The sequence below is a fragment of the Salvelinus alpinus genome, chromosome 5 (assembly GCF_045679555.1).
Source record: "Salvelinus alpinus chromosome 5, SLU_Salpinus.1, whole genome shotgun sequence".
Lineage (NCBI taxonomy): Eukaryota > Metazoa > Chordata > Actinopteri > Salmoniformes > Salmonidae > Salvelinus > Salvelinus alpinus.
This window is the reverse complement of record NC_092090.1, coordinates 64,609,310-64,624,582: the sequence shown is the minus strand read 5'-3', so window position 1 is coordinate 64,624,582 and position 15,273 is coordinate 64,609,310. Positions and strand designations below refer to the sequence as shown.

At 40.6% G+C, this 15,273-nt stretch overlaps 1 protein-coding gene across 2 annotated transcripts; it reads left to right on the top strand.

The window, feature by feature from the left end:
* Nucleotides 1–660: 660 nt before the first annotated feature.
* On the top strand, nt 661–14,629 carry LOC139576517 (leukocyte surface antigen CD53-like). Of its 2 annotated transcripts, none has more exons than XM_071402711.1 (8): nt 661–1,073; nt 11,563–11,653; nt 11,941–12,129; nt 12,300–12,374; nt 12,486–12,596; nt 12,758–12,865; nt 13,072–13,155; nt 13,363–14,629. In XM_071402711.1, the coding sequence occupies exons 2-8, from the start codon at nt 11,591–11,593 to the stop codon at nt 13,429–13,431; spliced, it is 699 nt and encodes a 232-aa protein (XP_071258812.1). In that variant the 5' UTR covers nt 661–1,073; nt 11,563–11,590; the 3' UTR covers nt 13,432–14,629. The 2 variants fall into 2 exon arrangements, with proteins under 2 accessions (XP_071258812.1, XP_071258811.1); XM_071402710.1 differs by having other exon boundaries at nt 661–1,134.
* The last annotated feature ends 644 nt before the right edge of the window (nt 14,630–15,273 follow it).

Here is a 15,273-nt window from a genome sequence, read left to right as displayed (position 1 = left end):
AAAAATGTGTGGGATTTCAGGAAATTCCTTTTAAAATGTCAAAAATGTCTCTCCGCCTCATGGCAAAATGTATAGAATTGCAAAAAACGAGCTTTAAAACTGCAACGTTTTCTCTACACCCCATGGCAAATCTCCCTTAGGGCCCCCAAAAGGGTAGGGCCGGCCCTGTGTGAAACTCCAGCGCTGTATTTCTGTCAGTTCATGATGAAGCTCGAGTAGATAGGGCCCGATGTGCTGTTTTAACCCAAAATGTTTACTTTAATGTTGACATCTATAGTTAATTATGTTTGGGACTGTGTGGTATGAGAGTAATTTATTGTGTCATAAAACATCTTGAAGCGACACAAACTTGACTATTTCAATCTTTATTTTGGTGTAATGAAAATGTGAATGCTGTTTGGCTTCTGTCAAAATGTTAAATTCTTGGAAATCTACCGTTGTAAAATATTATCTTGTTGGTCTATATGAGGAGAATGTGCACTGTAGTGCTCTTGTGTCAAATCTTTTTGAATAAAAATGTATATGACATTCTTTCTCATTTGGAAACGTCCTCCTTTGCCAAATGTCTATTTACCCCTCTTAGTGTTCTTAGACGGGTGTGACTAGGTAAAGAAGGAGGCATACTCAGGTTATGTATGGATAAAATATATATTTTTTACGTTGGTAATGCTGTAAACTAAGTAATTACCTCTTTAGCCAAGGACGGGAGGTGACGATGACTGGTGTTTCTGTTAACAGTAGATCATCTGGCGTCCAATAGATGATCAGGTGAAAGGGACTCCTTCCAGTCCACTCAAACTCTGTAAATGTATAGAAAAGGCAGGTCCTTGCCATCTACAGTATTTGAATACAGTCTATTCATTATTCATTGTTCTGGCATTTACTTGTTGTAACTTAAAACATTTTGACGCTGTATATAGTGGGGCGGGCTCTACTGTCAGGTAGTACACTTAGGTGTCAGTCTGCTCACCGCATTGTTCCCTTTTGATTCTTTTTTTCACTCTTATGCCACCAGGCTCCAGCCCTTACCTTTCAACCCCCAGAAGGTTCAGTGTAACACCAATGGTACACAGGTATTATATCTGCTGTTTTAACTGAGGGAACATTGTGGATTACTTTTGATCACTTTGTAAGGTACTGTGTCCTCTTTGATGATTTAAAAAAATATATATATGTATTTACTGTAGAATTTACTGAGATGTTTAAAAGTTATGTTATTTAAAATCAGCACAGTTATTTCGATTTGAAGTAGATGAAAAAGATCTTTATTGTAAAAAGTATATCTAGACTTTAAAAGAAATCTGCAACGAGCTCTGAAAATGTGTCATTGTTAGTCATTGCTCTGTAATGGTAAATCCTGCAATGAATTGGAAGTCTCAATGGCAAATTAAATGTTAAATGAAATAGAAAATGTGCTTGGAACAATACTTTGCATAGGAGTGGGGCTATAACATGTTTGGATAGGTCAGGCACCGTGCTCGGTGTTGTCATACCAAACAGTGCTGTCTTGTCAACACTTCAACCATCAGACATGAGGAGTAGTCATGATCACTTGAATCAACTGCTTTCCTACTCTGAAGCGGGATTAGACATTTTGTATCCTGTTTCATTTATTTGCACCGAAGAAAATAAGTGATAAACAACAATAATATAGATCAACTTTTTTTTTTAAAGGTATGCAGGTGTGGTTGGAAGCCCAAGGGATTATATAAAAAACACACTACAAAAAAAAAACAGTATACAATGCATAAGAACAAAAATTTAAAAAGCTTTAAAACAGATACCAAAACCCACTAATCATAAATGTACAAATGAACCGATCAGCAATCACAAAAAAAGTATATGTTTTGTTTAAATGTGTGTGTGAGAGAGTTGGGCTATATGTAGGAGATTACTGAGTAGTTTGGTTCATCAGGCTGACCCCCAGTGTTCGCTTGAAGTTATTGAGGGATGATGAGGTATTGGCAATGTGAAGATAAGAATTCCAGAGTATGGTACCTAAGTCAATTCTCTATCAGATACAATGTGAGGTGCGGCAGTGTGGATGGTGAAGGTTATCACAAGACTGTTATATAGATGGATTTCAAAATAAACTTGGAAGAATCCTTTGAATGGTTTAGGTAAACTGTCTGGGAGGTACCACCCCCAGGTGGTAAGGGTAGGCAACAACACATTTGCCATGCTGATCCTTAACACTGGGGCCCCTCAGGGGCTTGTGCTTAGTCCCCTCCTGTAGTCCCTGTTCACCCATGACTGCGTGGCCAAGCACGACTCCAACACCATCATTAAGTTTGCTGATGACACAACAGTGGTAGGCCTGATCACCAACAACGATGAGACAGCCTATAGGGAGGAGGTCAGAGACCAGGCAAAGTGGTCCCAGGACAACAACCTGCACCATCGAGTTCATCCTAACCAGCTGCCTCACCCCCTGGTATGGCAACTGCTCGGCATCTGACCGTAAAGGCACTACAGAGGCTAGTGCGTACGGCCCAGTCCATCACTGGGGCCAAGCTTCCTGACATCCAGGACATATATACTAGGCAGTGTCCGAGGAAAGCCCAGTCACCCAAGTCATAGACTGATCTCTCTGCTACCGCACGGCAAGCGGTACCGTAGCGCCAAGTCTAGGACCAAAAGGCTTCTTAACAGCTTCTACCCCCAAGCCATAAGACTGCTGAACAACTAATCAAATGGCCACCCGGACTATTTACATTAACCCCCTACCCCCCTTTGTTGTTACACTGCTGCTACTCTGTTTATTATCTATGCATAGTCACTTTCCAAATTACTTTGACTAACCTGTACATTGACTCGGTACCGGTGCCCCTGTATATAGCCTCGTTATTGTTATGTACATTTATTGTGTTACTTTTTGATTGATTCGATTTTTTACTTTAGTTCATTTAGTAAATATTTAATAACTATTTTTCTTGAACTGCATTGTTGGTTAAGGGCTTGTAAGTAAGCGTTTCACAGTACGGTTGTACATGTGACAAATATGACTTGATTTACATAGACAAGATATTGAGTATCTTAAACAAAGGTGCAGATGGAGATAAGTAATTAGAGGTGGCTAGTCTTGCAAATTTATTTTGTATGAGTAATTTGTGTAGGTAGGAGTTATATGTACTGGCCCAGACAATATTACAGTAAATTAGATATGGGTCAATTAAACTGTAGTATAGAGTTAGGAAGCAAGCCTTATGAACCAAACCACTAATCTTTCTGATGATACCAACAGATTATCACTTTGCTGCAGAATTTTTTTAATATGATCTTTCCACGATAACTTTTCATCAATTAGAAGTCCAAAGAATCTAGTGTTCCATTTCATTCCCATCAGCTGAGATTCTGTCTCTCTTTTTACAATACTTATTATTCTTACTATTGAATATAATAAAGTTGGATATTTTAAAGTTGAAAGGTAATTTGTTTATCCTGAACAATTCAGAAAACTTGGCCATGCCAGAGTTGGCTTCATTAATTAGTGAATCAAAATTCTTGTGTGATAAAATCAAATTTGTATCATCAGCAAAGTGAATGGGAAGTACGGTAGAAGGACCAGCAGCAAGGTCATTGATATAGATTTGGAATAACAAAGATTAAATTATTGAACCCTGTGGGACGTCACAGGATATCTTGGCCCAGGTAGATGCACAGCCGTTTGCATAAACAAATTGTTCTTTATCTTAAACATAACTATAGAACCAATTATATGTATATTCATGAAAACCATAATAATGCAATTTAGAAAGTAATATTTCATGATCAATCGTGTCAAACGCTTTGGATGCATCTAAAAAGATGCCAAGAATGTATCTGATTCAGAGGGGTTGGGTTAAATGTGGAAGACACATTTCAGTTGAATGCATTCAGTTGTACAACTGACTAGGTATCCCCCATTCCTTTCCTTTTCCTTTCATTGTTGTTAAGGGCTTTAAATATTTTATCCACAAGTTGCAAAAGAGCCATATCTGTGGAGTAGTTTTTGGGAAAACCGTATTGGTGCTCATATAGAATAGTGTTGATTTAAATGTTTCAACAATCTCTTATACACCATGTTTTTCTATGATTTTAGAAAAACATGGTAGTACAGATAGATATTGGGCGATAATTTGTCAAAGATCTTGGATCCCCAGATTTATAAACCTTTGGCAATTTTCAAATCTGTAGGAACAGTACCAGTTTGCATAGATTTGGTGAAGGTATCCGTTAGAGGCTCAGTGATCGAGGAAGACACTGATTTCACCAAAGAGGCACCAATCTCATCATGACTTGCAGCTGATATCTTTAAGTTACCAATTACCTTTACACCTCCATTACATCAGGAGGATCAAATTGAAGCAGAGAAGGGAAATGTAATACAAGGGATTTCCATCAGTTTTCAATTTTCTTTGACAGAGGAACCCACATTCACAAAAAGGTTATTAAATTCACATGAAATAACATCAGGATCACTGTAGGTCTTATTTCAAACCATTTCCAACAATGAGATGGGATAGTTGTAGATGCCTTTTTCTTATTAATTAATGATTTTCCAAGTAGAATTTATATTATTTAAGGATTCTTGGAATTTGTTAGTCAAATATATTTTTGGCATATCTGAAGTAGGTGAGTAAATTTGTCATCATAATTTTAGTAATTTGCAGAATTCAAGGTAGAGGGATTTGTGAGAAACCTTTTCCACAACTCGTTTTTTTTTTACTGAGGATTCTTTGAGACCGGATGTAAACATATGTTTCCAGAACCCTTCTCCTCCTGCTATATAGATTGAAAAATAGTTTCGATGTACCAATTCCATGGCACATGGTTTATGAACTGATATGCAAAATGACGCCAGATTCCAAATCTATAATTTTTCCATTTCAATTATTATACAAAATTCTTTGCAACCAATAGAATGTTATATATATGGGGGATACAACCTTCCCAGCTCAGCAGATTTTGCTGCGAAGAGACGGAGTCATTCGATTATTTATTTTGGTACTGTCCATATGTAGCTTGTTTTTGGTCACAGGTCCAGAAATGGCTGGAAAATGTCAACATTTACCTGGAGCTAACGCTGCAGATAGCAATACTGGGTGATTTGAAAAGTCATAGTCAATCGATCAATAATATAATAATACTTTTAGCAAAAATGTTTATCTTTAATTTATCATCTGTGGAAACTATGAGAATAGAAAGGTTCAGATCTTCTGTGAAGCATCACAGCACAGTTGAAAAATATATGGCAAATAGAAATCCAATGTGGATGGTGTTAAGAAATAGATGGGAGGAGTTGAATGGAGCTGAAGGTTGGGACTAAAAACAACAATATAACAAATGTAAAATGTTCTGTGTCTGTGAAATGTATGTAGGTTCAGAACTTTTGTGAAACAGCACAGTTAAAAATATATGGCAAATAAAATTTAAAAAAGGGCAGAGGAAGTACTAAAAACAAACAAAATGTAACTATTGTAAAATACATTGTGTCTGTAAAATGTATATAGTGTGTATAAGCCTTAGTGTTGTTGTTCATTAGTTTACTCCAATTAGGGGAAGGGTTGTTGGGTTAGCGGAAAATAATAAAGGAAAATATATTTTTTAAAGATATGTGTGTGTGTGTGTGTATATATACACTGCTCAAAAAAATAAAGGGAACACTAAAATAACACATCCTAGATCTGAATGAATGAAATATTCTTATTAAATACTTTTTTCTTTACATAGTTGAATGTGCTGACAACAAAATCACACAAAAATGATGAATGGAAATCAAATTTATCAACCCATGGAGGTCTGGATTTGGAGTCACACTCAAAATTAAAGTGGAAAACCACACTACAGGCTGATCCAACTTTGATATAATGTCCTTAAAACAAGTCAAAATGAGGCTCAGTAGTGTGTGTGGCCTCCACGTGCCTGTATGACCTCCCTACAACGCCTGGGCATGCTCCTGATGAGGTGGTGGATGGTCTCCTGAGGGATCTCCTCCCAGACCTGGACTAAAGCATCCGCCAACTCCTGGACAGTCTGTGGTGCAACGTGGCGTTGGTGGATGGAGCGAGACATGATGTCCCAGATGTGCTCAATTGGATTCAGGTCTGGGGAACGGGCGGGCCAGTCCATAGCATCAATGCCTTCCTCTTGCAGGAACTGCTGACACACTCCAGCCACATGAGGTTTAGCATTGTCTTGCATTAGGAGGAACCCAGGGCCAACCGCACCAGCATATGGTCTCACAAGGGGTCTGAGGATCTCATCTCGGTACCTAATGGCAGTCAGGCTACCTCTGGCGAGCACATGGAGGCCAGAGGGGCTGTGCGGCCCCTCAAAGAAATGCCACCCCACACCATGACTGACCCACCGCCAAACCGGTCATGCTGGAGGATGTTGCGGGCAGCAGAACGTTCTCCACGGCGTCTCCAGACTCTGTCACGTCTGTCACGTGCTCATGTGCTCAGTGTGAACCTGCTTTCATCTGTGAAGAGCACAGGGCGCCAGTGGCGAATTTGCCAATCTTGGTGTTCTCTGGCAAATGCCAAACGTCCTGCACAGTGTTGGGCTATAAGCCCAACCCCCACCTGTGGACATCGGGCCCTCATACCACCCTCATGAAGTCTGTTTCTGACCGTTTGAGCAGACACATGCACATTTGTGGCCTGCTGGAGGTCATTTTGCAGGGCTCTGGCAGAGCTCCTCCTGCTCCTCCTTGCACAGGTAGGTAGCGATGTGCCATCCTGGATGAGCTGCACTACCTGAGCCACTTGTGTGGGTTGTAGACTCCGTCTCATGCTACCACTAGAGTGAAAGCACCGCCAGCATTCAAAAGTGACCAAAACATCAGCCAGGAAGCATAGGAACTGAGAAGTGGTCTGTGGTCACCACCTGCAGAACCACTTCTTTATTGGGGGTGTCTTGCTAATTGCCTATCATTTCCACCTTTTGTCTATTCCATTTGCACAACAGCATGTGAAATTTATTGTCAATCAGTGTTGCTTCCTAAGTGGACAGTTTGATTTCACAGAAGTGTGATTGACTTGGAGTTACATTGTGTTGTTTAAGTGTTCCCTTTATTTTTTGAGCAGTGTATATACAGTACCAGTCAAAGGTTTGGACACAACTACTCATTCCAGGGTTTTTCTTTATTTTTACTATTTTCTACATTGTAGAATAGTAGTGAAGACACCAAAACTATGAAATAACACATGTAGAATCAGGTAGTAACCAAAAAAGTGTTCTGCGGTACAACTCATCCCTAACCATCTCAATTGGGTTGAGGTCGAGTGATTGTGGAGGCCAGGTCATCTGATGCAGCACTCCATCACTCTCCTTCTTGGTCAAATAGCCCTCACACAGCCTGGAGGTGTGTTGGGTCATTGTCCTGTTGAAAAACAAATGATAGTCCCGCTAAGCGCAAGCCAGATGGGATGACGTATTGCTGCAGAATGTTGTGGTAGCCATGCTGGTTAAGTGTGCCTTGAATTCTAAATAAATCACCAACAGTGTCACCAGTAAAGCACCATCACACCTCCTCCTCCATGCTTCACTGTGGGACTCAAATTTGGACTCATCCAACCAAAGGACAGATTTCCACCGGTCTAATGTCCATTGGTTGTGTTTCTTGGCCAATCAAGTATCTTCTTCTTATTGGTGTCCTTTAGTAGTGGTATCTTTGTAGTGGTAACTCTGGATCTTCCTTTCCTGAGGCGGTCCTCATGAGAGCCAGGTTCATCATAGCGCTTGATGGTTTTTGCAACTGCACTTGAAGAAACTTTCAAAGTTCTTTCAATTTTCCAGATTGACTGACATTCATGTCTTAAAGTAATGATGGACTGTCTTTTCTCTTTGCTTATTTGAGCTGTTCTTGCCATAATATGGACTTGGTCTTTTACCAAATAGGGCTATCTTCTGTATGCCACTCCTACCTTGTCACAACACAACTGATTTGCTCAAACGCATTAAGAAGGAAAGAAATTCCACAAATGTACTTTTAACAAGGCACATTTGTCAATTGAAATGCATTCCCGGTGACTACCTCATGAAGCTGGTTGAGAGAATGCCAAGAGTGTGCAAAGCTGTCATCAAGGCAAAGGGTGGCTACTTTGAAGAATCTCAAATATATTTTTATTTGTTAACCAAAAAAGTTAATACATGATTCTATATGTGTTATTTCATAGTTTTAAAGTCTTTGCTATTATTCTACAATGTAGGAAATATTAAAAATAAAGAAAAAACATTGAATGAATTGGTGTGCCCAAACTTTTGACTGGTACTGTATATATTTTAAAACAAATATATATAGGGGACTGGAAATTTATGCAGACAATTACATTGATGGAAGCTACAATCTATCTGCAACATTAAAGCTGATCCCCCCCCCCCCCCCCCCCCTCAGTGGTGAAATACAGAGTTGAAAGATGTGAGAAAAGTCCTGTAAGACTCTACATCGGCCTGATTATAAACATTTTCACATTAAATATTATTAATCAACTTAAAGCGCTTACAATTACTTTAGTTAAATATTCTACATTTAATGCTACCAATCATTCCCATCTGTTTATTTCAAGCTGCCAATGAGAAGTGGACAATTGGGAAGTGTTCAGAAAATGTCAGTATAAAGTATACCTGTATAAAGTATACCACATTATTCAAAGACTTTATACAAATAGTATCAATAAGGATGACAGATGTACTGGTCTCTCTTGTGGGCTTATAGATGAGGGGATACAGATATCTGGAGTTTAAAGTATTCAAAAAGTCCGATGTGAGTGCTTCTCAATTTTAAATACATTTATGTTGTAATAACCAAATAGAAAACACATTTTTATCTTCATTATGAATTAAATCCAAGGTTGATGCAAGGATAACAATGAAACTACTAATGTCAGAATCGGGTGGCCGATAGGTAAAAAAGTGGTAATTGGAATGCCTCTATCTGACTCCGCTATGCCTCCTTGCCCGTCCAACATTTCCTCATCTCCCACCCATTCTAATACGACTATCCCCGATGCTTCTCCCTCTTTTTCCCCTGCCCCGCTACAAAGTTTCTCCCTGCAAGCAGTCACTGAGTCTGAGATGCTAAAGGAACTCCTTAAACTTGACCCCAAAAAAACATCTGGGTCAGATGGTTTAGACCCTTTCTGCTTTAAGGTTGCTGCCCCTTAAATCGCCAAGCCTATCTCCAACCTTTTTAATCTGTCTCTCCTTTCTGGGGAGGTTCCTATTGCTTGGAAGGCAGCCACGGTTCGTCCTTTATTTAAAGGGGGAGCTCAAGCTGATCCTAACTGTTATAGGCCTATTTCTATTTTGCTCTGTTTATCAAAAGTGTTGGAATAATGTGTTAATAATCAACTGACTGGCTTTCTTGATGTCTATAGTATTCTCTTGGGTATGCAATCTGGTTTCCGCTTAGGTTATGGATGTGTCACTGCAACCTTAAAGGTCCTCAATGATGTCACCATTGACCTTGATTCTAAGCAATATTGTGCTGCTAATTTTATTGACTTGGCCAAAGCTTTTGATAGGGTAGACCATTCCATTCTTGTGGGCCAGCTAAGGAGTATTGGTGTCTCTGAGGGGTCTTTGGCCTGGTTTGCTAACTACCTCTCTCAAAGAGTGCAGTGTATAAAGTCAGAAAATCTGCTGTCTCAGCCACTGCCTGTCACCAAGGGAGTACCCAAAGGCTCAATCCTAGGCCCCATGCTCTTCTCAATTTACATCAACATAGCTCAGGCAGTAGGAAGCTCTCTCATCCATTTATATGCAGATGATACAGTCTTATACTCAGCTGGCCCCTCCCTGGATGTTGTGTTAAATGCTCTACAACAAAGCTTTCTTAGTGTCCAACAAGCTTTCTCTACCCTTAACCTTGTTCTGAACACATCCAAAACAAAGGTCATGTGGTTTGGTAAGAAGAATGCCCCTCTTCCCACAGGTGTTATTACTACCTCTGATGGTTTAGAGCTTGAGGTAGTCACCTCATACAAGAACTTGGGAGTATGGTTAGATGGTGCACTGTCCTTCTCTCAGCACATATCAAAGCTGCAAGCTAAAGTTAAATCTAGACTTGTTTTCCTCTATCGTAATCACTCCTCTTTCACCCCAGCTGCCAAACTAACCCTGATTCAGATGACCATCCTACCCATACTAGATTACGGAGACATAATTTATAGATCGACAGGTAAGGGTGCTCTCGAGCGGCAAGATGTTCTTTACCATTCGGCCATCAGATTTGCCACCAATGCTCCTTATAGGACACATCACTGCACTCTATACTCCTCTGTAAACTGGTCATCTCTGTATACCCGTCGCAAGACCCACTGGTTGTTGCTTATTTATAAAACCCTCATAGGCCTCACTCCCCCCTATCTGAGATATCTACTGCAGCCCACATCCTCCACATACAACACCCGTTCTGCCAGTCACATTCTGTTAAAGGTCACCAAAGCACCACTGGGTCGCTCCTCTTTTCAGTTCGCTGCAGCTTGCGACTGGAACGAGTTGCAACAAACACTGAAACTGGACAGTTTTATCTCAATCTCTTCATTTAAAGACTCAATCGTGAACACTCTTACTGACTGTTGTGGCTGCTTTGTGCGATGTATTGTTGTCTCTACCTTCTTAACCTTTGTGCTGTTGGCTGTGCCCAATAATGTTTGTACCATGTTTTGTGCTGCCACTATGTTGTGTTATGTTGTGTTGCTACCATGCTGTGTTGTCATGTGTTGCTGCCTTGTTGTCTTAGGTCTCTCTTTATGTAGTGTTGTCTCTCTTGTTGTGATGTGTGTTTTGTCTTATATTTATATTGTATTTATTTAATTTTTGAAGTCCCAGGCCCCCGTCCCCGCAGGAGGTCTTTTGCCTTTCGGTAGGCCGTCATTAGAAATAGGAATGTTTTCTTAACTGACTTGTCTAGTTAAATAAAGGTTAAATATAGTTCATGCCTTACATGTCCAATACAACCACACATTTGTGTTAGTTTTGTCAGTTGGGGTGCACTTCCTATGGAATGCACATGGACACAGTCCACATAACACCACTGAAGACTTCAGAGGGTTATGACATTTAGAGCAATGTGTTTTGTTTGGGTCATGTGGTTAGGTGAAACACATGAACAAAGTAGAGTAAATATGGGTGTGGTGTGTATGCGTGTGTGTCAAATCAGTGGACTATAGCTGAGTCACATGGGGGGGAGTTCTGGGCCGTTCATCGGGGAAGAAATTCCCATTTCATATGTGCCCTCTCCATCTCCATCTCAATGAGTTTAGGGCCCAGTTTGAGTTGATCTGCCAGGAGTTTATTGGCCTTGAATTCTGTGTCAAGCTTCAGTCTTTACGTTCTCAATTCCATCGATTTAAAATGTTATTGAGCCTCGATTGATTTTCGAGGTAGTCTTCTTTGAAAGAGTGCTTGTCAGGTGTTTCGTTTGGAAAATAGTGAAATCCTCAGACACGGTTTTGAACGCGGTCTGGCTGGTGACATTCGCACCCTTTAGCTCCTCCCCCATCCTGTTATCAATCAAATGAACGGTAAGCATTAACGGTTCGACATTATATTGAATTGTGTGTTTTTCTTCAGGTTGATGGGATCATCGCCATAAGGAAATATGAATCGTCCCTGTGTGAACTGCTTGAAAGGTTCTGTCACCTTCCTCAACTTCATCTGCTGGGTAGGTTATCATGAACTCTTTATGGTCTCTAAAGCGTGGTGACATCTGTAATATCAAACTCATCCTGTAGAGGGGATAAAAGCATAAACATCACTTTATTCAAGATGCTTTCTATACTTTCTTTATTCCGATACTATACTGTCATCAAAACAAATGATTTTCCTAAGTTAGTTTTTTTTTTTTATCTAAAATTCCTACATTTTCGTATCAACAATTTGAGAGATCCACAGGATCATGTATTCCCCTTTTTGACCCCAAAGTAAGCCTTTTACACTTGTGTCTTCCAGTTGTGTGGTGCCTTCATCGTGGGTTTTGGAGAGTTCCAGATGGTGCACTCTAGATTTGGCTCCCTCATCACGTCCTTCTGGCCCATCTACCCTGCCAACACCCTGGTAGTCACGGGTACCATTGTGACGTGTGTCTGTTTCCTAGGAATCATGGGGGCCCTGATGGAAAACCGCTGTATGCTCATCACTGTGAGTCTGCACACACATTCTTTCTTTCTTTTATTAGGTCGTTTGTCAGGGACCACGCATTTGTCCCAAATGGCACTCTATGGCCCCCGGTCAAAAGTGGTGCACTCTAAAGGTGCCATTTGGGACGCGCCCATGGTCTACGAGTAATTTGGGATCCGTTGTAATTGCAGTTTTTCATCCTGCTGTTTATCTTGATGCTGGTGGAGCTGGCCATGGCCTGTGTGTTTCTGGTGTACGAGAGGGAGGTAAGAAACATCGAAAAGGGTTCTCTGCTGTCCGCATGACTTCTATTGACTAAATAAAGTGTAATGGTGCTAGTAGAAGTCATGTAAACATGTGACCTGTGTGCAATACAGATTGACACTTTCTTTGAGAAAGACCTGATGCGTAGCTTGGAGACATACAAGAATTCTACGTCAGAGGGGAACTTAACCATTAAAGAGGACTTTGATGTTGTCCAGCATATTGTGAGTATTCAGTAGGTGTAACGGTAAATTCGTACATATCGCACTGTATACATAATACAGGCTGTACCTAGACCTCAATAACATTCCAGTACATTTCTCCATTCTGCTTGCCTGGACAATGTTGTTACAGGGTGGTAACCCAGTGGCTTTGCTGTGTTCAGTTCAGGTGCTGTGGGGTCCACGGCGTGGCAGACTGGGAGGGCAACGTGCCCCTCTCCTGTTGTACCAAAAACCCCTGTAACATCATCCCCCAACCTAACTGGCAGGAGGTGTGCTTGTTTCTCTGTCAACATCCCAAAAGGTACCCTATTCCCTATATAGTGCACTGCTTTTGTCCAGAGCCCTATGGGCCCTGGACATGTGTAGTGCACTATAAAAGGGAATAGGGTGTCATTTTGGATGCAGATTTTCATCTTAAAAATTCAAAAATAAGTATCAAGAACAGCCACAGCAATATGACCTCTGTCCCTTTCAGGGCTGCCATATGAAGCTCAGGAACTGGTTTGCGAGGAACTTTCGAAGCACTGGAGCAGGTGTGGTCTCCCTTTTCATTCTACAGGTACAGTAAACATCACCTTCTACGTGTTTTCTAAATTGGGTCAATGCGATTACCAGCATAGGAATAGAATTGCTATAGAAATACAAGTGGTCATTCTTTTTATGATTACCATCAGCCTGTTTCCTCTTCCTTAGTCTGTATGTACTTTGGTCTGAGTTAGAATGTACTGACTAAGTATCCAAAACATGTTTTTGTTCTTGTTTGCAGTTCATTTGCATGTGTTTCACCATCCCCGTCTTCTGCCAGTTCAGTCGTAATGGATATGGTTACAAGTGAAAGGAGAACCCATGACTTTCAACTGGCTTATGACGCAATACAGGATCTCATGAACTTGAGACAAAATAATAATAGATTTAATTTATGTCAAGCTTTTTAATACATGAAAAATCTCAAAGATGTAATTGATGTCCAGTTGGTAGAGCACGGCCCTTGCAAAGCCAGGATTGTGTGTTTGATTCCCACGGGGGACCATTGCAATGCAATCACTGTGAGTCGCTCTGGATAATAGCGTCAGCTTAATGACTAAAATGTAGATGTCATAAGGATATAATTTTCCTTCCTTCCGTGTTTAGTTTTTGTTTGATTGTTTATTTAAGCAATAAGGCCCGAGGAGGTGTGATATATGGCTAAGGGCTTTCTATGCCGGACGCAACACGGAGTACCTTATTGCATTCATTAACTGGTTACCAACGTAATTAGAACAGTAAAAATAAATGCTTTGTCATACCCGTGGTATACGATCTGATATACAACGGCTGTCAGCAAATCAGCATTCAGGACTCAAACCACCCAGTATATAATTAACCATTAAGGCACAGGGGGGGGGGGGGGGGGTGATATATGTCCAGAATACCACGGCGAAGGGCTGTTCTTATGCACGACTCAACGCAGAGTAATTATAAACTGGGTGGTTCGAGCCCAGAATGCTGATTGGCAGACAGCTGCGGTATATCAGACTGTATACAACGGGAATGACAAAACATTTATTTTTACTGCTCTAATTACGTTGGTAACCAGTTTATAATAGCAATAAGGAACCTCTGGGGTTTATATTTGACCTTTCTGAGAGAAGTAATGTTGTGAGTAGTAGTTCTTAGCATATGACCAAGCATCTAACAAAATAGATTGGCAAGAACAGTTGCTATTGACACTTTGAGTAATTTGAGCACAGGAGGTTGGTGGCACCTTAATTTAGGAGGACAGGCTCACGGTAATGGCTGGAGCGGAATTAGTGGAATGGTATCAAATACATCAAACGCACGGTTTACATGTGTTTGATGCCATTCCATTTGCTCCGTTCTGGCCATTATTATGAGCCGTCCTCCCCTCAGCACCCTCCTGTGAATTTGAGCTATCATTCTGTATTTTTGTCTTTTAATTTCATTCTGGATAAATTGCACCTTAGAGACTAATATGTATGTATGTTATTGTGATTGTTTCAAACCTACAGGAAAATAAACACTACTCAACTGGATTCTTGACTGCTCATACCTGTCTATTAAACCACAGATTTGCATGAAAAATTATGTGGATGTGCATAACAGCTTTTTACTCTTACAGTGTCATTCTGGATATACAGTGCATTTGGAAAGTATTCAGAACCCATTACTTTTTCCCCAAGAAATGTACATTACAGCCTTATTCTAAAATATATATTTTTTTTATTCCCCGCATCAATTTACACACAACACCCCATAATGACACAGCATAAACAGTTTTTTAGAAATATCACATTTACATAAGTATTCAGATGCTTTACTCAGTACATTGTTGAAGCACCTTTGACAGCGATTACAGTCTTGAGTCTTCTTGGGTATGACGCTACAAGCTTGGCACACCTGTATTTGGGGAGTTTCTCCCATTCTTCTCTGCAGATCCTCTCAAGCTCTGTCAGCTTCGATGGGGAGCGTCACTGCACAGCTATTTTCAGGTCTCTCAAGAGATGTTCGATCAGGTTCAAGTCCGGGCTCTGGCTGGGCCACTTAAGAACATTCAGAGACTTGTCCCGAAGCCACTCATGCGTTGTCTTGGCTGTGTGCTTAGGGTTGTTGTCCTGTTGGAAAGTGAACCTTCGCCCAAGTCTGAGGTCCTGAGCTCTCTGGAGCAGGTGTTCATCAA

Excerpts from the sequence above, each read along its gene's own strand:
- LOC139576517 (XM_071402711.1), top strand. The coding sequence starts at position 11,591 with ATGAATCGTCCCTGTGTGAACTGCTTGAAAGGTTCTGTCACCTTCCTC. Across the intron at positions 12,130-12,299 it reads ACCGCTGTATGCTCATCACT|TTTTTCATCCTGCTGTTTAT; the intron begins GTGAGTCTGCAC and ends TTGTAATTGCAG. Across the intron at positions 12,866-13,071 it reads CCCAACCTAACTGGCAGGAG|GGCTGCCATATGAAGCTCAG; the intron begins GTGTGCTTGTTT and ends TGTCCCTTTCAG.